The sequence below is a fragment of the Taudactylus pleione genome, unplaced genomic scaffold (genome assembly GCF_031769625.1).
Source record: "Taudactylus pleione unplaced genomic scaffold, aTauple2 ptg000556l, whole genome shotgun sequence".
Taxonomy (NCBI): domain Eukaryota; kingdom Metazoa; phylum Chordata; class Amphibia; order Anura; family Myobatrachidae; genus Taudactylus; species Taudactylus pleione.
This window is the reverse complement of record NW_028284958.1, coordinates 5,131,170-5,155,614: the sequence shown is the minus strand read 5'-3', so window position 1 is coordinate 5,155,614 and position 24,445 is coordinate 5,131,170. Positions and strand designations below refer to the sequence as shown.

At 43.0% G+C, this 24,445-nt stretch overlaps 1 protein-coding gene across 1 annotated transcript in view; it reads left to right on the top strand.

Moving 5' to 3' along the window:
- Positions 1 to 24,445, top strand: part of AGBL1 (AGBL carboxypeptidase 1) — a 676,305-nt gene that overhangs the window by 348,345 nt on the left and 303,515 nt on the right. Inside the window, exons 20-21 of the mRNA XM_088452839.1 lie at positions 5,303 to 5,434; positions 5,887 to 6,063. Coding sequence (XP_088308965.1) covers positions 5,303 to 5,434; positions 5,887 to 6,063 — 309 coding nt within the window. The remainder of the gene's footprint in view (positions 1 to 5,302; positions 5,435 to 5,886; positions 6,064 to 24,445) is intronic.

Genomic DNA, 24,445 nt, shown 5'->3' with positions numbered 1-24,445 from the left:
CCTGGTAGATTCTTTGCTACCGTTTCTGGGATGATGGGATCTTATCACTTTTTCAATTCATTCATAGTGTGCTGGGGCATCTATTATCTTTTCTAGCTTTGTTAATGATTATTTCTACCTTCGGATAATTTCTGCCTGTCCTTTCTCATCTGCCCTATAGACCCATATTGGCCAGCATGTTTATTGTCTGCTTTCCGAACAAGCCATGTTATTTTTATTTTATATTATGTCTTCCCATTTGTTGATTTGCCTCCTCATTTTTACTGGATACAGGCTCATGTGTAATATTTTAGCTCCTGTAATTCTTATGTCTGTTCGCCCTCTCAAATTTACTTTACCTTCCTCTCAGACCTTTCTCCTGTGTCCCTCAAAACTTAAAAAAAAAATACAATTAGGGCTAAAACCCAAATACCCACCCCTAAAAACTGCTTAGTGTTACAGGTGACAGGCAAGGGTGCAGTAAGGGGGGAGGATACTCTTTCCCCGCTCCCATGCTTGTTGTAGGGGCCTGACTGGGGCCCATGCCAGCAGGGCCTCTGCTAGATTTCTAGGTGTCCTAGGCAAATTTCACCCACCGCCCCTGCTCTCTCCAATTCATGATATATCACACATTAGTGACCCCAATTTATAATATCCAACACAATGTCCCAAATTCAAAATATACTATATAGAAATGTCCCAACTAATGTGCCACACAGCAGATCCTCAAAATCATACTGTGCCTCATAATTCTGCCCCAATTCATAATATGCCACACATCTGTGCCATAAATTAATTATATGCCACACAGCTGTAATTATAGCAGTAATTATGGTACACATCAATGCCTCCAATGCATATTATTATGCCACACATTTCTGCCTTCAGAACATAATATGCCACACATGTGTGCCCCAATATATATGCCACACATTTGTGTCCCCAATTCATAATATGCCACACATCTGTGCCACAAATTAATTATATGCCACACAGCTGTAATTATAGCAGTAATTAATGTACACATCAATGCCTCCAATACAAATTATGCCACACATTTGTGCCCCCAAAACATAATATGCCACACATGTGTGCCCCAATACATAATATGCCACACATTTGTGTCCTCAATACATAATATGCCACCCACTTGTGCACCCAATAAATAATATGCCACACATTTGTTCCCCAATACATAATGCCACACATTTGTGCCCCAATACATAATGCCACACATGTGTGCCCACAATACATATGCCACACAGTTGTACACTAAATGTTTTGTTTAACACATAGCCATGAATTATCCTACACAATGCCCCAATACATGTGCCACACGAGTGCTCCAAATTCTTTATATGCCATATAGCAGTGCCTCCAATATATTTTGCCACACATCTGTTCCCCAATACATATCTATGCCATACATCTGTGCCCCAATATACAATACTGTGCAAAAGTTTTAGGCAGGTGTGAAAAAAATGCTGCAAAGTAAGAATGCTTTTAAAAATAGAAGTGTTAACAGTTTATTTTTATTGATTAACAAAATGCAAAGTGAATGAACAGAAGAGAAATCTAGATCAAAATCAATATTTGATGTGACCACCCTTTGCCTTTAAAACATCATCAATTCTTCTAGGTACACTTGCGCAAAGTCAGAGATTTTGTAGCATTATAGTCAGGTGTATGATGAACCAATCATACCAAACAGGCGATCATCATTTTGATATGTAGGTTGAAATACAGTCATTATCTTAAACAGAAACAGCTATTTAGGAGACTTAAAACTGGGTAAGGAACAGCCAAACTCTACTACAAAGGTAAGGTTGTGGAAGACAGTTTCATGTCACAGGTCATACACTGTTTACAAAACTGAGCACGGTAACAAGACATAAGGTAGTTATACTGCATCATCAAGGTCTCTCCCAGGCAAAGGTTTCAAAGCAGACTGAGGTTTCCAAATGTTCTGTTCAAGCTCTTTTAAAGAAGCACAAATAAACGGACCGTAGATGCAGTGGTCGGCCAAGGAAAGTGCATCAGATAAAAGACACATCATTCTTACTTCCCTTGGAAATTAGAAGATGTCCAGCAGTGCCATCAGCTCAGACCTGGCAGAAACCAGTGGGACTCAGGTAGACCAGGTACTGTTCGGTGAAATCTGGCCAGAAGTGGTCTTCATGGAAGAATTGCGGCCAAAAACCCATACCTTTGATGTGGAAACAAGTCCAAACAACTCAACTATGCATGAAAACATAGGAACTGGGTGCAGAAAAGTGGCAGCAGGTGCTCTGGACTGATGAGTCACAATTTGAAATATTTGACTGTAATAGAAGGCAGTGTGTTCGCCGAAGGGCTGGAGAGCGGTACAATAATCAGTGTCTACAGGCAACAGTAAAGCATGGTGGGAGGTGCCTTGCAAGTTTGGGGCTGCATTTCAGCAAATGGAGTTGGGGATTTGGTCAGGATTAATGGTGTCCTCAATGCTGAGAAATACGGGCAGATACTTATCCATCATGCAATACCATCAGGGAGGTGTCTAATTGGCTCCAAATGTATTCTGTAGCAGAGCAATGATCTCAAACATACAGCCAATGTCATAAAGAACTATCTTCAGCGTAAAGAAGAACAAGGAGTCCTGGAAGTGATGATATGGCTCCCACAGAGCCCTGATCTCAACATCATCGAGTCTGTCTGGGATTACATGAAGAGACAGAAGGTTTTGAGCAAGCCTACATCCAGAGAAAATCTGTGGTTATTCCCCAAGATGTTTGGAACAACCTCACTGCCGAGTTCCTTCAAAAACTGTGTGCAAGTGTACCTAGAAGAATTTATGCTGTTTTGAAGGCAAAGGGTGATCACACCAAATATTGATTTGATTTAGATTTCTCTTCTGTTCATTCACTTTGCATTTTGTTAATTGATAATAATAATAAATTATTAACACTTCTATTGTTGAAAGCATTCTTACTTTGCAGCATTTTTTCCACATCTGCCTAAAACTTTTGCACAGTACTTTATGTCAGCACCCATTAACCCCACCCCACACACACACACTCACTCTGACACCACTCATTAAACCCCATACACACACACTCTCCCTGCCTACCAACAGTCAATAAAACCAATCTCCCCACACACTTACCCTGTCTGCACGCATTAACCTCCCCCCACACACTCACCCTACCAGCACTCATTAATACCCCCTCCCAAACATACACACTGACCCTTTGTGACAAGCTGGCAAATGGAGGACAGGAGATGGCTGGAGGAGAGGGAAGGGGCCAACACCACTGCTGCTGATTCTACCACACTAACAAATGAGAGTGCAGTGCCGGGGGTGGCGGAGTTCCTGCGTCAGCTTTGGTGAACAGTAGTCCTGGACGGGACTGAAAGAGACATCCTTAATTTTTTTTGTGGACTCAGTGATGCCCTCCAGTAGCTGGCGCTCTTAGGTAGCCACCTTAAGCTAACTAATGGTAGCACTGGCCCTGTGCACCGGACCCCTATAACAGGCAGCTGCATAGTGGGAGAGAGAGGACTGACTGCTACTGCTCAGCAGCAGCAGCCCCTCTCCCCAGCCCGGTACATGTTGCTGTGTGCTGGGCTGTGGAGGGTCCCCCCTGGACCTGCACCTGGCTGAGCAGCCCCAAGTGCCCTTTTGTGCAGCTTTGCAGCAGCGCACATAGGGCCTGATTCAGAGCCGGACGCTATTTGCGCTCGCTCGTTCAGAAAAAGGGACCGGCTATTTAAATTGAGCGCTCGCTCTTTGCGGTCTGTTGACGCCTCTATGTCTGAGCGAGTGAACGAAACATGCGCTCGCTATTTTGCAAAGACGCCCCCTGGCCGCTCGCATCCTACGTCATCTCTGCTATTTATTTGATTAATCGAGTACATCGAAAGGCATCTGAACTGCTCGCAGTGCTTGTGGTAGGTTTATCCTACCGCAATCATGCGAACAGTTCAGGCTAAGAAACAACCAAGTGACGTGGTCGATGACACTGCTTTGGTAATTATGCACACCCTTAAAACGCCCGTTTTGACCGTTTGGCACGCCTGCGTTCGGATCACCACTCCCCGTTTTCAAGCACCTTCCCCTGTTACCACCCACAAACGCCTCTTCCTGTCACTCAAATTAGCAGGCACTCGCTATTTTGCGAGCGCTCGATTTCGGACCGCAATGACTGGTTGGCGCATGCGCATTACGACCCATATGCATGCGCAGATGTGCGAACATCGCTCGGAGCGAACGAGCGGCCGCTTACGAGCGGCTCTGAATCAGGCCCATAGTTTTTTCAAATTTTTTTGGTGTGGGGTGTGGCCATGCCTCCCTGATTTGGCCACCAAACCTGTACCCAAGCCCATCACAGCTCTCAACAGCCCTGGCGACTGGACCCTACATCTCAAGAGAAACATCAGATGGTGAACTCCCTATTCCAAATCAGTTATGTGATGTAAAGCACATATTGATCACCCCTATACAATAGCTGAATATTACAGTGCTTACTGTTTTCTGTTACTGCATAATGTTTCTCACATTTTCATTTAAAAGTATGCATCTTTGAAACCTGCTCGCTTAGCTATGGCTGTTTAGAAATTAGCGAGCTTGATGCAGTGTCATATTGACATTTGATTTGTCATTCTGATTTGTAAGAAACTAAACAACTGATTCATAGGCAGGTACACTTTATTATAGAAGAATGTTTGTGTGCTTTCTGCTTTATGGAGAATTACAAACCAGAGCATAACACAGACCACCTTGGCTTCAGCTCTCTCCAGAGCATTAGTACTCTCTCTCTGTTCTGGGGCCAGATTTTCTCTGAAGAAATTCATCAGAAGAAAGAATATATGCACTGCTGGAACGGGGAGCACGTATTAGAAGGAAAATGTAAATGGAGTATAAATAATGGTTCGCTTAGTGGAGAGTTGGATGATCGCATTACAGTTTTCTATAAAGATTGATTAATCATATTTGTTTTTCATTAAGCAAGGCTTGTTAGTTAGTGGTATTTTTAATACAAAGTTAGAGCTGTGTCATTACCTGCCGATTAGGTGAACCCTGAAGCTCTTGCCTGAAGCTAACAAACCTCTGCCTTCAACCAGTAGTATATTAAATGATATCTGGAGGACATAGGAAAAGAAAAAGTCTATAAATGAATAAAAGAGATAAAAGATTAATTTAATTAAAGAGAAAAGAAGGCTGCTTGATATGTTCCAAATGCGCAATTGTTATACACACATAAAAAGCAATATAAACACAGGTTTGAATGGGAAATACACATAAAAAGTAGTTTGTTCAGTATTTAAATGTTATCTTTGTTTGCAGGTTTTCTGTGATTATCATGGCCATTCTCAGAGAAAGAATGTGTTTTTCTATGGATGCAGCATAAAAGAGACCCTGTGGCAAGCTGGTTGTGTAGTGGACTCGTCTGTTCTCTTGGAGGATGTTGGATACAGGGTATGTACGCTATGCTTCAGTCTATATGTGAGTTTTGCTGTCAAATGGGAGAGGACAGGGAGAGAGTAAACTTTATTACTTACCAATGTTACCATATGTTGTGTAAGTCTGCTAGTTGTGCCTTGGACGAGGGGTGGCAAGAGGTGGTGCGTCTAAAGTATATGGGCCATCTCTGGCGTTCGGCTGTGATGATTGGGTGGGGGCAGTGGAGGCTCTCGCTCCATGAGAACTGGATTATGGGCAGGATAGAGTGTTTGCATGGATGAATAGCTTTATATTAGTCTGCACACCCCTTTGTTTTGTATGCAGCCCCATCTCTCTACCTGAATGCGCCAAGATTCTGACTGCCGGCATCAGTGTACCCAACGCCTATGTACAAATGTAAACACTGAATTATAGATTTGAATATTAATGTTCTTTCTTTTTTTTTCTTTTCTTATTCTTTGTTGTAGACCTTACCTAAAGTCCTTGATAAAATTGCTCCAGCATTCTCAATGCCTCACAGCAGCTTTCTAGTGGAAAAGGCCAGAGAATCAACTGCCCGTGTTGTTGTGTGGCATGAAATTGGGGTTTTAAGAAGCTACACAATGGAAAGCACATATTGTGGATTCAATCAAGGGTCATATAAGGTAAAGTGTTACAAATACAACTAACCATTTTGCTGTCTGTGTTAGCAATTAATACGCCATCCATATTATTCCATATACAAGTCATACTGATCATTTATTTTAGTGTACTTTAAACAGCGACACAAATAGATTAAGGCTGGACGGAGCTGTGGAAGGTTATTGGCATTGCAGGGTGCTGTGCTGACCATGATGTACTTATTTAGTTATTGCAATGAAGCAGGATTCCCTTTTTGAAAAACAAAACACAGAGAGATTATTAATATTTAATAGACAAAACAAAAAATGTACATTGTAAATTTTATCCAGCATAAATCCTTGATAATTTTTCCTGTTGCACTGTGTTTACCATAATTTTCACTATTGGGAATTTATATTCTCAAGATTCTGCTAAGGATTTAAACAAGTTTATTTGTTACTGCTGAAAATGATACAGTTAATGAGGTGAGTGGTATGGAGTGCTTACGAGGCCTATGTATCAACCATTTTTTTCATGAAATTATTAGAAACTGCAGTTTCTGCATAATTTTATGAATTGGAACTATGGGCCTGATTTAGAAAAGGACAGAATGGTGATATTTTTGCAGATCGAGCCGCGATTGCTTTGCGATTACGTTCGCACAGAGGATCCATTTGGATTGGTCACAAAAACGCAGGAGTGTCTGACCATTTGAATTAGGGGTGTGCACCGCCCACTTTTCGTGTTTTGTGTTTTGGTTTTGGATCGGGATCTTTCTTCGTGTTTTGGATCTGGATTGGTTTTGCCAAAACCACCCTTCCATGTTCTGGGTTTTGTGTTTTGGATCTGTATTTTTTGGAAAAAAAGCATAAAAACAGCTAAAATCACAGAACGTGTGGGTTTTTCTACTCCAATGCTATTATTAACCTCAATAACCTTAATTTCCACTCATTTCCAGTCTATTCTGAACACCTCACAACAGTGTTTTTATGTCCAAAAGGTGTCCAAAAAGTAATCCAGCACCGAGGTAGCTGGATGACTATACTAAGCAACACGAGTGGGCAGCACAAACACGTGGCCCATCTAGGAGTGACACTGCAGTGGCAGACAGGATGGCAGTGTGAAAAACTAGCCCCAAACAGTACATAATGCAAAGAAAAAAGAGGTGCAAGATGGAATTGTCCTTGGGTCCTCCCTCCCACCCTTATGTTGTATAAACAGGACATGCACACTTTAACAAACCAATCATTTCAGTGCCAGGGTCTGCCACACGACTGTGTGGAAGAGTTGATAATTCATTTTTATGAACATCATCTTCTCCACATTTTGTGGAAGCAACTTCCTACGCCTTTCGCTGACAAGGTTCCCAGCTGCACTAAACACTCTTTCGGAGTACACAATGGAGGGGGGTCAACTCAGGTAAAATAGAGCCAGTTTGTACAGGGGCCACCAAATTGCCTCTTTTTCCTGCCAGTACAGGTATGGACTGTCTGACATGCCTACTTAGATGCTGTCACCGATGTAATCCTCCACCATTCTGTCAGTGGTGACAGTATCATATGCAGTGACAGTAGACATGTCAGAAATTGTTGCCAGGTCCTTCAGTCCGGACCAGATGTCCACCTTGGTCCTGCCTGCCCTGCATCACCACCAGCGGGTTGCTTAGGATACCTAAGTTTTTTCCTGGCAGCCCCAGTTGAGGGAGAAAATGAAGAAGGAGCTGTTGATGTGTCACGTTCCGCTTCTGCTGACAGTGTTTTCACCAGCAGGTCTTTGCACCTCTGCAGGCTTGTGTTGGCTGGAAAGAGAGACACCACATAGGCTTTAAACCTAGGATCGAGCACGGTGGCCAAAATGTAGTGGTCGGATTTCAACAGATTGACCACCCTGGAATCCTGGCAAAGCGAATGAAGGGCTTCATCCACAAGTCCCACATGCCGAGTGGAATTGCTCCGTCTTAGCTCCTCCTTCACTTTCTCCAGCTGCTTCTGCAAAAGCCTGATGAGGGGAATGACATGACTCAAGCTGGCAGTGTCTGAACTGACTTCACGAGTGGCAAGTTCGAAGGACTGGAGAACTTTGCACAACACGGAAATCATTCTCCACTGTGCTTGAGTCAGGTGCATACCCCCTCCTTTGCCTATGTCATAGGTGCATGTATAGGCTTGAATGGCCTTTTGCTGCTCCTCCATCCTCTGAAGCATATAGAGGGTTGAGTTCCACCGCGTCACAACCTCTTGCTTCAGGTGATGGCGGGGCAGGTTCAAGAGTGTTTGCTGGCACTCCAGTCTTCGGCACGCTGTCGCTGAATGGCAAAAGTGGCCAGAAATTTTTCGGGCCACCCAAAGTGTCTCCTGCACGCACATGTCGCTTTTCAGAAAATTCTGCACCACCAAATTCATTGTGTGAGCAAAACATGGGATGTCCTGGAATTTGCCCAGATGTAATGCCCGCACAATATTGGTGGCATTGTCAGATATCCCAAATCCCCAGTAGAATCTAAGTGGGGTAAGCCAAAGGGCGATGATTTCCCTCAGTTTCTCTAAGAGGTTGTCGGCGGTGTGCCTCTTACTGAAACCGGTGATACACAGCGTAGCCTGCCTTGGAACAAGCTGGCGTTTCTGAGATGCTGCTACTGGTGACGCTGCTGTTGTTGCTGCATAAGGTGCTACATCTACCCAGTGGGCTGTCACAGTCATATAGTCCTTAGTCTGCCCTGTTCCACTTGTCCACATGTCCGTGGTTAAGTGGACATTGGGTACAACCACATTTTTCAGGACACTGAGGACACTTTTTCTGACGTTTCTGTACAGTTTCAGTATTGCCTTCCTAGTGAAGTGGAATCTAGACGGGATTTGGAACCGGGGACACACTACCTCCATCAATTGTCTAAATCCCACTGCACTAATGGCGGATACCGGATTTACGTCTAACACCAACATAGCAGTCAAGGCCTCATTTATCCAATTTACTTCAGGATGACTGCTGTCATACTTCATCCTCCTCGCTAAGGACTGTTGGAGGGTCAATTGTTTAATAAAAGTAGTGGTGTTCCTACTTCCTCTCTGGGATGATGAATGACTCCCAGCAGTAACAGCAGCAGCAGCGGCAGCAGTAGGCGTAGCAATGCAGGATCCTCCACATGAATCCCGGATAGGAGAGTCAGTCATGCCAGTGACATGGCCTTCAGGACTACTTCCGATCCTGACTAAGGAGAAAATTGACTAGGAGGGAGTTGACGGTGTGGTTTGCAGGCGCTTGGATACAACCGGACAAAGGGATTTAGGTGTCCCTGGACTGCTTACGGTCTTAGCCAAAGTTTCTGAACTTGAGAGTAACTTTTTATGAACGCGCTGCAGGTGATGTATAAGGGAGGATGTTCCTAGGTGGTTAATGTCCCTACCCCTACTTATTTCACCTTTACATATGGTACATATGGCAAGACAGTTGTTGTCCGGATTTGGATAGAAATATTGCCAGACCAAAGAGGTGGAATGTTTGGTCTTCTGCCCAGGCATGACCGTGATGGGCTTTTTCATCCCACGGACAACAACTGTCTCCCCCGGAGCCTGATTTAAACAAACCACATCACCATCAGAATCCTCCTCGCCAACTTCCTCCTCAGCGCCAGCTACACCAGTATTCTCATCCTGTTGTACTTCAACAGTGACATCTTCAATTTGCATATCAGCAAGTGGACTGTGGGTGCTCCTTTCAGCACTTGCAAAGGGCATACAAATGGTGGAAAGAGCCACCTCTTCCCGTCCAGTGCTGGGAAGGTCAGGCATCGCAACCGCCACCACACTTGGACTCTCCTTGGGGATTTGTGATATCTTCTTAGAACGCACAGTTCTTCGCTGTGCTTTTGCCAGCTTAACTCGTTTGATTTTTTTAGTGGGATGAGGGCTTCCATCGTCATGTGAAGCTGAACCACTAGTCATGAACATAGGGAAAGACCTTATCCGTTCCTTGCCACTCCGTGTCGTAAATGGCATATTGGCAAGTTTACGTTTCTCCTCAGATGATTTAAATGTTTTATTTAAGGTCATTTTCCTGAACTTTGTCATTTGGGATTGTATATGCCCTCTACTGTGACATTGGGCAACGGCCTTGGCAGACGATGTTGATGGCATGTTATTGTCTATGTCATGACTAGTGGCAGCAGCTTCAGCACTAGGAGGAAGTGGTTCTTGATCTTTCCCTATTTTATTTGTATTGGAGAAAGTTTGGTCCTCCATTTATGTTATATTGATATATACGTGCGGCCAAGGCGCACACAAACACAGAAAATAATTTTTTATTTTTGTTGGAGACTAGGGCACTTTGTGGGTTACACCACCCTTTAAGAAATGAGCCAGCCGGCTCTTTACTTATGGGACACAGGCGCATGCTTGGCGCTGCTCCTTTGTTGATGCACGTTCAGCTACAGTGCACACAATTCACAAAGACAGAAAAAGAAGAATTTTTTATTTTTTGTGGAGCGCACTTTGAGGATTACACCACCCTTTAACAGACAGATGCACGCTTGGCGCTGCTGCTTTGAGGATGCACATACAGTACAGACAATTCACAAACACAGAAGAAAATGTTTTTTTTTGTTGGAGTGCACTTTGGGGGTTACACCACCCTTTAAGACACAGACGCACGCTTGGCGCTGCTACTTTGAGGATGCACGTACAGTGCAGACAATACACAAACACAGAAGAAAATGTTTTTTTTGTGTTGGAGTGCACTTTGGGGGTTACACCACTCTTTAAGAGACATATGCACACTTGGCGCTGCTACTTTGAGGATACACTTACAGTGCAGACAATTCACAAACACAGAAGAAAATGTGTTTTTTTTTGTTGGAGTACACTTTGGGGGTTACACCACCCTTTAACAGACAGACGCACGCTTGGCGCTGCTGCTTTGAGGATGCACATACAGTGAAGACAATTCACAAACACAGAAGAAAATGTTTTATTTTTGTTGGCGCGCACTTTGGGGGTTACATCACCCTTTAAGAGACAGACGCATGCTTGGCGCTGCTGCTTTGAGGATGCACGTACAGTGCAGACAATTCACAAACACAGAAGAAAATGTTTATTTTTTGTTGGAGTGCACTTTAGGGGTTACACCACCCTTTAACAGACAGATGCACGCTTGGCGCTGCTGCTTTGAGGATGCACGTACAGTGCAGACAATTCACAAACACAGAAGAAAATGTTTTATTTTTGTTGGAGTGCACTTTGGGGGTTACATCACTCTTTAACAGACAGATGCACGCTTGGCGCTGCTGCTTTGAGGATGCACGTACAGTGCACACAATTCACAAACACAGAAAAAAAAATATTTTTTGGAGTGCACTTTGGGGGTTACAGCACCCTATAACGAACGAGCCAACCGGCCCTTTACTTATGACACAGGCGCACGCTTGGTGCTGCTCCTTTGTTGATGGACGTGCGGCTACTGTGCACACAATTCACAAACACAAAAAAATATATATTTTTATTTTTTTTGGAGTGCACTTTGGGGGTTAAAGCACCATTTAATGGACAAGCCAGCCAGCCCTTTACTTATGGGACACAGGCGCATGCTTGGCGCTACTTTGTTGATGCACGTGCGGCCACATTGCACAGAATTCACAAACAGAGAAAATAATTTTTTATTTCATTTGGAGTGCACTTTGGGGGTTACACCACCCTTTAACAGATGAGCCAGCCGGCCCTTTACTTATGAAACAGGCGCACGCTTGGCGCTACTTTGTTGATGCACGTGCTGCCACAGTACACACAATTCACAAACACAGAAAATATTTTTTTATTTTGTTTGGAGTGCACTTTGCGGGTTACACCACCCTATAACGGATGAGCCAGCCAGCCCTTTACTTATGACACAGGCGCACGCTTTGCGCTGCTCCTTTGTTGATACACATGCAGCCACAGTGCACACAATTCACAAACACAGAAAATAATTTTTTATTTTGTTTGCAGTGCACTTTGGGGGTTACACCACCCTTTAACAGATGAGCCAGCCGGCCCTTTACTTATGACACAGGCGCACGCTTGGCGCTACTTTGTTGATGTACTTGCGGTTACTGCGCACACAATTCACAAACACAAAAAAAAATATTTTTTTCTTTTTTTGGAGTGTACTTTGGGAGTTACAGCACCCTTTAACGGACAAGCCAGCCAGCCCTTTACTTATGGGACACAGGCGCACGCTTGGCGCTGCTCCTTTGTTGATGCACGTACAGCCACAGTGCACACAATTCTCAAACACAGAAAATATTTTTTTATTTTGTTTGGAGTGCACTTTGGGGATTACAGCACCCTTTTGCGGTCAAGCCAGCTGGCCCTTTAGTTATGACACAGGCGCACGCTTGGCGCTACTTTGTTGATGCACGTGCGGCCACAGTGCACACAATTCACAAACATAGAAAATATTTTTTTATTTTGTTTGGAGTGCACTTTGGGGTTTACAGCACCCTTTAATGGACAAGCCAGCCGGCCCTTGATTTATGACACAGGCGCACGCTTGGCGCTACTTTGTTGATGCACGTGCGGCTACTGCGCACACAATTTACAGACACGGAAAAAAATATATATTTTTTTGGAGGTTGGAGTGCACTTTGAGGGAGCACCCCTGATGCACAGATCACCCCCTGGACAACACTACAGCACCCCTCTAGAACTACAGCCTTTATGGGACTCTGCACAACACAGTCCAGCCAGCCCCTATAGACTTTGGAGTGGTCACAGCCCCTATGGACAACTGACTGCACAACACAGCCCAGCCAGCCCCTATGACAGCAGCACAACACAGCCCAGCCAGCCCCTATGGACAACAGCAGCACAACAAAGCCCATTCAGCCCCTATGGACTGAGTGGTCACAGCCCCTATGGACAACAGCAGTACAACACAGCCCAGCCAGCCCTAGCTCCCACCCTCCCTCTTCACTGTCCACAGCCGGAGTGAGAAATGGCGCAGACGCGGGGACCTTTTATAGAATCCAAAACCCGCGAGATCCGGAAGGCAGGATGATGACGTTTTGCCTCGATTTCAGATCCGAGTCATGCGGGAAAAGTCGAGCCTGACTGGGATACGACTCGGATCGGGGGGGCTCGGGGGGGGGTTCGGATTTCAGAGATCCCAACCCGTTCATCCCTAATTTGAATGCCGTTTCATGGACGTGCATAAAAAGCCATCGCAATTGCATTTGTAACATTAGAGCTCCCAGCATGCGAGGAGAGCTGCAGTGTTTGCGACTGGTCTGACCTGCCGCAAGGGCAAGATGGCTGCTCGATGTGCGTCGATGTTACCGATATTTATGCAGGTAAGCGATGTCGTATGCAGATGAGAAGGCAGCAGTGGGCGTCCCTATGCTCAGGTGATCTTTGCAACAATTAGCATATTTTCTCAGCTGCGATCGCATTAGTGTCCATCTCAGAATCAGGCCCTATGTACTAATAGCACAATGCAGGAGATTTCACAGAAATCTCTGGCAGAGTGCTAATTAGCACTGCAGATCGCAGTCCCCATTATTATCAATGGGGACTATGATTTGACTCCATGTACCAAACTCCAAAAAGCAAGGCCCTGTTAGTTTACACCATCTTCAGATAGCGTAAACTACTTTAAGCCCGGCGAGGCTCCCGCTGCATCCGGTCAGCACTGGAAGCTGACACTGTAAGCTGGCGCAGTGTAAGCTTCCTCTAGAGAAAGTCTTTCACAAACATGGAAAACTGTGATAATTTGCCAGGGATATAGTAATTTGTAGAACATTTAGCAGTAAACGGTTGCAGCATACAGTACTTGCCTACTTTTGAAAATGCATTTCAGGGAGATTGTGAATGCAACACCTATGAGTGCCCGTTAAAGTAGACATGGAGTGCTATATCTGTCATAAAAATGGATTTACATCCAGGTTTAAATGAGCCCCAAAGAAGTTAGTGAGATCTACGTGTTGAGGAAAACACATTGATACGTTTCAGAAAATGCATGTAGCCATAGGAATCACTGTGCCTTATAACCAAAGTAGGGAAATGGTACTAATGATCCTATTTGAATGTACATTTCTCTGTTTTTTCTTTTATGTATCAGCTTCATAATGGGGGTAAGGTGCAATCAGGGAGATTGCTAGACTCTTCAGGGGGTCAGGGAGATTGCTACTATTTCAGGGAGTCTCCCTGACAATCAGGGAGAGATGGTAAATATTGGTTGCAGTAACCACTGTCCCTGCGAGTTCCTCATTGCATATAGCAGGGATATTTCATAAAAAATGTATATATCTGCGGTGATATGGATCCGCGGAAGTTAAACGATATTTTAGTATGTAGGCCCCTAAATCCTTTAAAAATTTCCTGAATTACTTTTTCACTCTATAGGGGCATACAGAATACACTTGGGGGTATATTTAATAAAGTGCGGGTTTTTAGAAGTGGAGTATCTTCTAGAAGGTGCTAGAAAAATGATAAGTAGAATCTGATTGGTTGCTATGGGCAACATCTCCAATTCTAAAAACCTGTACTTTAATAAATATACCCTTTGTAGTGTGTGTGTCTAATTATGCCATTTTAGACCTAACTAGCCACAAGGGGCCTGATTCTGAGTACTGCAAAAGAGAGCTAGTAACTACACCTGGACAAACAATGTTGCAATGCAGATATCTTTAAATTAATTTATTTTTTTATTGTTCATTTATTTATTTTTTTGCATGTAGGGACATTACTGACTGATTTTCTATGTGACCCTTACATGCTAAACAGTTCTATTTTGACACAGTAATTTAGATTTGAGTGTGGACACGCCCCACTGAAATCTAATTCTCTCTGCACATTTATATCTGTCCCACCTGCAGTGAAGCATCGTTTTGCCAAGGTGCACAGTCACTTGCTCTTTTTTGCTTTACTCCCAACTCAGAATCAGGCCCAATGTGTCAAAAGTATGGACACAGGAATATCATCAGCTCTGCTCTATATTTGATAAGGAACCATCAGATGCTGACACAGATGTTAGGAGCAATCAGACTACTGCATTTATTTATGTACAGTAAGTTATCACTGTCTAACCACACAAATGTAACTCCTTCAGATCTGTACATTCAGCCTGTTTGGTCCAGTCCTCTACAAAGATTGTATATATTGTCCAAAGGCAGGATTGTATTGTGCTCAGCCAGGAAATTATCTTTATTGAGTCTGTAAAGGCTTTTGAAATAAGGCAATGTCACTGTAAATAGGTTTTCTTATGTCACACAATATAAACCTACTATAAACAATACAAAATATATTTACTGCAAAATGTTATACAAATTGTTCAATCAGTATATGAGGTAATCTGCTGACCAATCAAATCTATCATCATGATTTTAGCCTACACTATTATCAAAGCTTGGAGAGAGATAAAATTGTGAGAGATAAAGTACCAACCAATCAGATTCTAACTTACATTTTCCAGGCTATGCTTGAAAAATCACAATTAAGAGTGGATTGGTTGGTACTTTATCTCATACAATTTTTTCTCTCTCCAATCTCTGATAAATACTTAAGCAATTAAGTCAATGAATATAATACACACAAATCTGTAATTCATTGTTTCATGTAGACTTAAATAAAATATATATATATATATATATATATATATATATATATATATATATATATATATATATATATATATATTCATAGAAAAAAACAATAGTATTGTTTCACAGTGTTGTGTTTTGTTCTGCAATCCTGAATACACAGGCAGTGCATTTATTATTTACATTGTAATGTAGCTGTATTGAAGTAATATGATGGTAGAAAATGTTCCTGATCTCTGACTAGATAGCAGGAGGTACTGTATAGAGAATTCATCAAATTGTGAAAAGATAAATATCACTCCATGCTGTGTTATTGTAGAGTAATTGTACTTTAAATAACAACTTCATCCTATATTGGCATAATCTCTTACTTTAATGCATTGTACACTGAAGTACTGCAGTATTGTATGAATTGGTTTTATGTTCCCTTAGATCTTTTTCTAGAAAATTAAATGGAGTACTGTAATCTGGAATTCATATGAAATGGGTTTTTTTTATTCTGGGGTGCAGGGTAACTCCAATTGTAAAGATGCTCCCTGCTACAGTCACCAGCTCTGCAGATGGCAGTGTACAATGTGGGTGGGTCACCCATGTTTATCTGATGATGTGTTCAGAGCATTGTTCTCCGAGAATTGATGTAATTATAAAAATAGTGGGTTTATTTTTCAAGGAAATAAAATCCCTAAATCTGGTGAAAACAGCCATATTTACAGGATCTAGTTATACTGTAACTCCTATTTTTCAAACTCCATGGAATGATACAGCAATCGCCAGTGGGAAACGATTTACTGTATAGATCTACCTGTACTGTTGGCATTACTCCTATGTTGTCATCTCAGCTTGACGATAGCAGATGCAGTAAAAATAATTCTGATTTATTCTATATATTTTTTTTCTTCCTACAGCTGTGTTTTTTGAAAAAAAAAAATGTTACACTTTTTTTGAAAAATTTTATTTATGTTTTTAATGAATCTGCACCTGGAAGGCTGAGAGTCGTGTGCCATGAGCAGTGCTCTGTTCTGGCCTGCAATGCCGTGACACATGACCAGTAGGAACCCCAACTTCCCAGTAATGCAGCAAAGCTGGGTACACCCTATGCAATGTATTGTACGATATATCGTACACATTCTATAGTGTGTGCACCCAATCTGTTGTTGCCGCCATCGTTAATTGCATCATATAAAGATAAATTGCGCCGTTGTACGTTGGATCATGCCGTGTTTACAGCTTGTGCAATGTATCGTTACATCACATTGCCAGGTCACACCATCGTATGGTATGTACCCAGCTTAACTCTATGCTTACTCGATTATTGCTGGGGAGTAGAGTATCGCCTGATAAATGGCTGTAACTTGTTTTTTTATGTTTTTCATCACCGCGATGGCTATTTATAGATAGAGCCCTAAATCTTTTAGGAGGAATTAAGTTCACATTACTCAGAATACAATGTGATAAACGATATGGGCCAAATGTAATAGGGTGTGAGTTTTAGTTAAAAAGCCAACTCTCACTTTCTCGCATTTTTTGAAGGTGTGAGTTAGTGCCATGACTCTCAAATGTAATAGGCTGCAAACTTTTTAGCTCGAGGCTAGTACACTATGCGAATGTGTGCAAATATCTCCTATGTAATCTCACACCTTTTAATGCGACTAGCATGAAAAGGTAAGAGTTAAACAGAATCCTTCACAGATCAGTGAGATCTGTGAAGGCTTCTGTCGGTTAAAAAAAAAAAAAAGTGACTCTAAAATTTTCATTAAAAAATGATGTGACCCAGAAGCATAACCAGCCCCTGGCTCTCTAGAGCCTGTGCTGTTTTTTTAAAATACAGGGGACAAAATGCATAGGGGTCTGCTGTATTTTAAGAACCAGCACCGGGCTATGTAAAGCCTGTGCTGGTTCTAAAAATACAGAAGACAAAATGTGTAGGGGTCCCCTGTATTTTAAGTACCAGCACAGGGCTTTTCTGAGCCAGTCCTGGTTGTGGAAATACAGGGGACAAAATGAGTAGGAGTCCCCTGTAATTTCCATAACCAGTGGGGGAATAATACCACAGCCAGGGGAACCCTTTCACAGAGTCCCCCGGCCAAAGCATTACCACTGACTGCTAATTAGCCCAGGCTGGGGATCCCTGGGGAATTGGGTAACCCCCCATAAAGGGGTCCCCCTCTCCAGGGCACCCCAGGCCTGGGCTGATAACCCGGGGCTATCCCGAGCACCCATGGCCGGTGGGTGCCGGATTAATAGTATAAATGTGGTGTAAAAATTTGAAGTGAAAATATTGTATTTTGCAATAAAACGACAGGTCCCAGCAAGCCTCCCCTGCATGCTGCTATTTGGAGAACTACAAGTACCAGCATGCAGGGCATTATGAACCAGCACAGGCTTTACTTAGCCTGGTGCTGGTTCTTAAAATACTACATTTTGTCCCCTGTATTTTAAAAACTAGCACAGGCTCTATAGAGTTGGTTATGCTTCTGGGGAGGGGATGCACATTATTATTTTTATTTTTTTTACAAAATGTTTTTATTTTTTTATATGTACACACAGAAACATGCACTTATCTCATGGATATGTGCATGTTTCTGTATTCCTCTGACCTGCTCAGGATAAACTCGCTATCCTGAAGCCGTTCTATTGTTGTTTTTGCGATTTCTCAGGCAGTAATATGCGCGAGTGAAGCACTTGCACTCTATTACATTGCCCAAGTTCTATCTTGAGAATGGGAAAACACCTGGATGCAAGATGCTTTTTTGCTAGTTATAGTAAAGCCCAAAAATTCTGAGTTTTACTATAGCCCTATTACATTTGCGATTGAGTAAAAAATGCGAGTTTAGCACTATTACATTTGACCCATATGTCTCTTCATGTGTATCGACTCTGACATATTACCAGTGCCCGGTTGCTAAATAAGCTTTATATTGAAATTGTTGTATATTTAAAATGACCTTATGCAGCACCATGGTTGTCAGTAACTACTAAATCATTGTACCCCAGACACTTGATGATGATCTCAGTCTCGTTTTAGTGGGGAGGGCACTTTCGTAAGTTGTGACCTTTTATTAGTGCTTAACGGTTGACAAGGATCACTTAGAGGGTAATGCATTATGTATTAGGAGGAATAACTACACATACACTGAGTGCAAATACTTTCTTTAAAGTTACATTTGTGGTTCATCTCGATTGGATTTATTCAATGGTAGCAATCCTATGAAGGACATTGCAGCAATAAAGAAAGTCTAGTCCTCCCTCAGGGACACAAACCAATGGATTTACAATATCTTTAATGGAGACTCGCGTCAATAACCAGCTCTGTCTTGACTTGAACTTGCATTGTTGATGTGTACTTTATTTCTGTAAAAAAAAAAAAAAAAAAGAACTCTAGCTTGAAGTACCAGAGATATTTTTGCTTATTCCCAATTCAAAATAATATTGATTTGGACCTTTAATCTGTAGAACTACTGGCTTTCTCTGTACTGGTTTAGTGTTTCACAGTACGGTGCTGAAGGAAAGTGGCGAGCTTGTCAGTTTTGTGGATGGATCTTGCAATTTTTAGCACTGCATGTGTTCTGTAGCTGAGTGTTTGCACAAATGGGCGATTCTGAGCCATACAGAACATCTCCAGTTGTGGCTGAATGGGTGTAACTGGTTGGTAACATTACATCCACATGTAGGTTAAGTTTAGTGAAGGACAAGTAGATGGAACTGTGGGCTAGGCTGTGTTGTGCATAGGCAGAAATCTTTCTAATTTCAGACACATCTTGGGGCCTAATTCAGAGATGTACGTTCATCTGAGAATGAGTGTACATATGATTGTTAGGGGCCTGCGCAGGACCCGTTCTGTGCATGTGCAGGCCCCTCAAGTTGCAGCATGATTAACATGCTGCAGCATTTGGGGGGCAGAGCAGGGACGTGCCTGGTCGCCATTCCAAGAAATGGGGGCAGGCACGAGGCCAGGGATTCCTGGCCTCTTGTGTGACTAGGCACCGGCCACATTGTGGGAAGCTTCAGATTCCACAGCCTGACCAAAGGAGCAACCACCGATGGTTGCGATGGTGATCCCAGCCTGCAATGTGGTTCACAGTGCTGGGATCACAATTATGTCAAAGAGGTGTCTGACACCTCCTTCTGCATTTGCATCGAAGATGAATGGATTTGCACAGCCACTCTTATGGAGGCTCTGGAAATCCGTCCATCTCTGAATCAGGCCCTAAGAACAGGGGTGGGGAAAATGCACACTGATTATGAAACCAAGCATACGGGTAGGGGAACTGCGGTCACATACTGTAGATGCATACAACTCAGTATATGGGTTAATATCTGCATTTAGTTCCATACACACATTGTGAGTGTCATGGAGTCTGACTTGTGTGTAATGCTGGGTACACACTATACAATATACCGTGAGACCAATCTGCATGACCATTGTATAGTGTGTACCCCCAGTCTGTCATTTTCACCCGTCATTCAATACATCATCCCATTGGATTTTTTGCACATCCAGTGGGACAATGCCACGGACAAGGTTGTGTAGTTACATGAAGCAAGTAACAATATGTTGCGTCATTGTATGACCAATTGTGCAATGTGCACGGTGATACGATATAGCCTTACATCGTCATTCAGGTGTGTACCCAGCTTTACTGTCATTTTATAAAAGTTAATGCTGTGCTCACTTGGGAATGGAGGGAGTAGTGTACAGCGCAGCTGTATCTTGTCTGCTGGTCTTCCTTTGCTAATCTTGCAAATGGGTGGGTGATATAGTGCAGCAAGGGTAATACAGGGCAGTGGTGTCCCTTCCTCATTAGACACCCGGTGCGGGGAATATTGATGGCTGGGTTCGTAGTTTGCGTAGCGTGCTGGGGAGATGGTGGCGGGGCCTCGCGGGAGGGGGGCGTGGCATCATTGTCCGAGTCCCGTTTTTGTCACATCGTGGGTGCTGGCTGCCCCCGGGGACCAGCTTGATGGAAGTGCCAGCTCCCTCACTGTGTCAGGAGCCGAGTGCTGCACGTAATTCTACAGTGCAGCACCAGGCTCCTGTCACTGAGGGGGAGTCTGCACCTTGGTGTCACCTCTCGGCGGGTGACACCCAGGTGCGGCCTGCACCCCCCATGTGACGACACTGATGCAGTGGCTGGTGCTGTGTGTGTGTTGGAGTAGTCTATGTGTACGGATCTGGATAATGTGCGCTTGCTTGGGTACAGGTGTTTATGTGCAGCCTTATGAAGGTGCTGAAATGAAGGCGTTACACTACTCTCATTTTGCCGCTAAATATTTAATTGTGAATGTTTGTTTTGAATTCAGACCCCAAGTGCACCAACACAATTTTCACCAGTGGCAATATTTAATTATAACCTAAAGTCTGCAGTAGCCCATCAAAAAAAGAGAATATGCAATATCCAAAAATCAGAGCTAGGAATGTTTGGGCTATGCCCGGTATTAAATAATCATTCTATTTTGACTCTCTCAGTAATCTTAAAAATTATATATAAACATACAACACCAGGCGCTATTTTAAATTTAAAATAAAAGTTGTTGGTAAATAATGTATAAAGAGTCGCTACCCAATAAATAGTTCTGATATTACTACTTCACAATATACAAATTAATGTACTCCTTTAATAATTACAACTTTAAAGGAGATCAATATACTTATTTATACAGGTGGACATTTGATTGTTCACACACGCTATTATTGATCCATTATGATGAATATGTGAGAATGGCCATTTAGATGCTGATTTATAAATGTTTTTTTATATGTTAATACTGTGTATTTTTAATAAAATATTTTATTGTATTATATGTATCCTTATGTCTATGTGAGCGTACCCTGAGGTGAATAATTTCAGATACCACCTCTTATTAAAATCTTAAAAATTATTGTACCAATTAACATGGAACACAGAAAAACACGCACAAAATTGTACCACTATAGATAAAAAAAATATAGGTTAGATCCAAGTCATTAAATTATAGCTTGCTGATGTCCCTCCCACGTAGGGAAACGTATTCCTGATCCTTCTGTGGTAAAATCCCCTTGTTTTTTCATGGATTAAGTACAGCACAGCAAAGGTTTTATGAATGTTATTATCAGGGCCGGATTAAGGTCTGTTGGGGCCCCTGGGCAACAAACATGGGGGCCCCTATTAAATGTGACAAACTGGGGGTATGCACAATGGAGACCCCAGTAGTAGCCCACAGTGGTAGTGCCCCATATGAAGACCCCACAGTAGTGGTGCCCTTTATGCAGTACACCCAGTAGTAGTGCCCCCTATGCAATGCCCCCAGTAGTAGTGTCCCCAATAGTAATTCCCCCTGTTTAAATACCCCCAGTAGTAATGCCCCCAGTAGTAAAGCCCCCTGTATAAATACCCTCAGTAGTAATACCCCTGTAGTTGTGCCCCCCAGTAGTCATGCCCAATAGTAATGCCCTCAGTAGTAATACCCCTGTAGTTGTGCCCCCTGTAGTAGTACCCTCTGTATAAATGCCCATAGTAGTAATGCCCCTGTATTAGTGCCCCTTTTAGTAATGCTCCCTCTGTATAAATGCCCCTAGTAGTAATGCCCCTGTATTAGGGCCCCTAATAGTAATGCTCCCTCTGTAGTAGTGCCACAGTAGTATTGCCCTGCCTTCAAGAAGTAATGCCCCCTGTAGTAATGCCCCCCCCGGGTAATGACCCCTGTAGTAATGCGCCCCCCCAAGTAATGACCCCTGTAGTAATGCCCTCCCCCGAGTGATTCCCCCAGTAGCAATGCCCTCAGTAGAAAAGCTGCTTGCGCTAAAAAGAAAAAAAAAGTCATACTTACCTTAAGCCCCGCACCCGCTGCCTTCATGACGACTCTCCCATAGTGCATTGCGTGAGCCAGGAGCCGGAGCTCACGAGTGAGCTACAGCCTCCGGCTCTGGCTGCCGCTGCGGGGAGGGAGCCTGGCAAATGGTGTCTCCGTGCGGCGCCGGGGTTAGGTTGGCCGGAGGTGGCGGAACTGGTTCAGTCTCCTCCGGTTCACTTTAACCCCGCCCCTGTCGCACCTTCTTTAATCCGGCCCTGGTTATTACACTTTATTCATCATAAGCAGGTACCACCACTTCATTCAAGCAGATGATAAATTCTGCTTTTAAGGTGTGATTTTTGGGGCAATGCATACAACTGCTTTTGATGTGCATTGCATCTATACCATATTATTCCACCCACTTGCATCTATACAGAAAGTAAGCACATTATTTCATCCATCTGATAGATGTCTTCTGAGAATTTAGTGTTTCCATACTCTCACCTTGACAGTGATTCAGTCAGGGACTTAATATATGATTCGAGATGAACAGCTATTCTTTATAGTAACCATCTGTAAAATAAATGGGCTTTGCAAGTGGGGGCTTTGAGGAAATATTAGATGACACCAAGTTCAAGGGAAGAAACATCTATGCAAGGTAAGCCTTTTAAACTTGCAGAGCCTGATCATTGCAGTTGTAACACTGATGCTTTGCAGTCTGTTGTAGCAATAGGCCATGTTGCCACTTTGCATTTCCTTATTGTGGATTTTTCTGTACCTTAGATTAAGTCAATTTTGAAAAGATCAAGCCTAACAGGGGAAAGGCAGAATAGAAAATCCTACCTGTCAAAACAAAGCAGGGCTTAGATTTCCTTTGTTATCCTCGACTCTGACGGAGATCCTTCTGTTTGAAGAGAGATTTGGGGATGTGTCTGTATTTTAAGCTGTCTAGGTTTGAACCCTAAGTAGTGAGAATTTGCAAAACATACAAGAGCTAAAGCTCTAATTCACCATCATACAGGGATTGGTCTGTGCTAGCTGGAATTTACTAAGCTAGTTTTGGAAACAGATAACAATAAATACAGTATTTCCACAAGATACAAATATACTGATTAGAGAATGTTGCTCTGAAGTACTACAAATTCTACTGTTTATAATACTCGAGGCATATAAAAATGCTGAAAATGATCGATCTATGGATGAAGCACACACATCTATAATTGTTTTTCTCACTCAGACTGATCCTATTGTGAAGTCATTTTTATACAGTACATCATAACTGTGTATACTGTATGTATGTGTAGAACTAGGAAAGTGTTTGATTAGTGGCTGTGGGTTGCAGCAGCTATTTCCTGGAAAACAGTAATTGTGCAAAATTATGTGTATGTAACAAATGTCATTATCGCTAGAACTGCAGAGGAGCTGCCAGGCAGGTGTGATCCGTTAGAATAGTACATTCTGCAATGGTGTGAATGTAGCCTTAGAATAATACATTCAATCAGCAATGGTTTAAGAATGTACCAGTCAGTGGCAGAACTAGAGAGTGGTTGGCCCAGGTACAAGAATATGCTTTGGGTCCCCTTATGTAGTGGTCCCCTTATGTAGTGCCCTCAGTAGTGCCCCCCTATGCAGTGCTCCCAATAGTGCCCCTTATACAGTGCCCCCCCTACATATATATCACACACACACCTCCTGTGGCCGCCGCCGTCAGCTCCTCTGGCCTCCCGCTCTGCACGATGGGTAGAGACATCATGATGTCTCTCCCATCACCCACTCATGAGTGAGCACCAGCCCGGCTCAGTCCGTGGACGCAGCAACCAATGAGAGCATGTCTGACTCTCATTGGCTGCTATAACAAACACACCGCCGCCGGCGCAAGGCACCGGCTGCACCGCCGCTAGTTCCGCCCCTGGTACCAGTCTTAGAATAGAGCACTCAACAATGTTGTGAGGTAGTACTAGCCTTAGAATAGTACATTCAGCAATGTTGAGGAAGTAATAGCCTTAGACTAATACATTCAGCAATGGTGTGAGGTAGTAGCAGCTTAAGAATAGTACATTCAACAATGGTGTGAGGTAGTACTAGCCTTA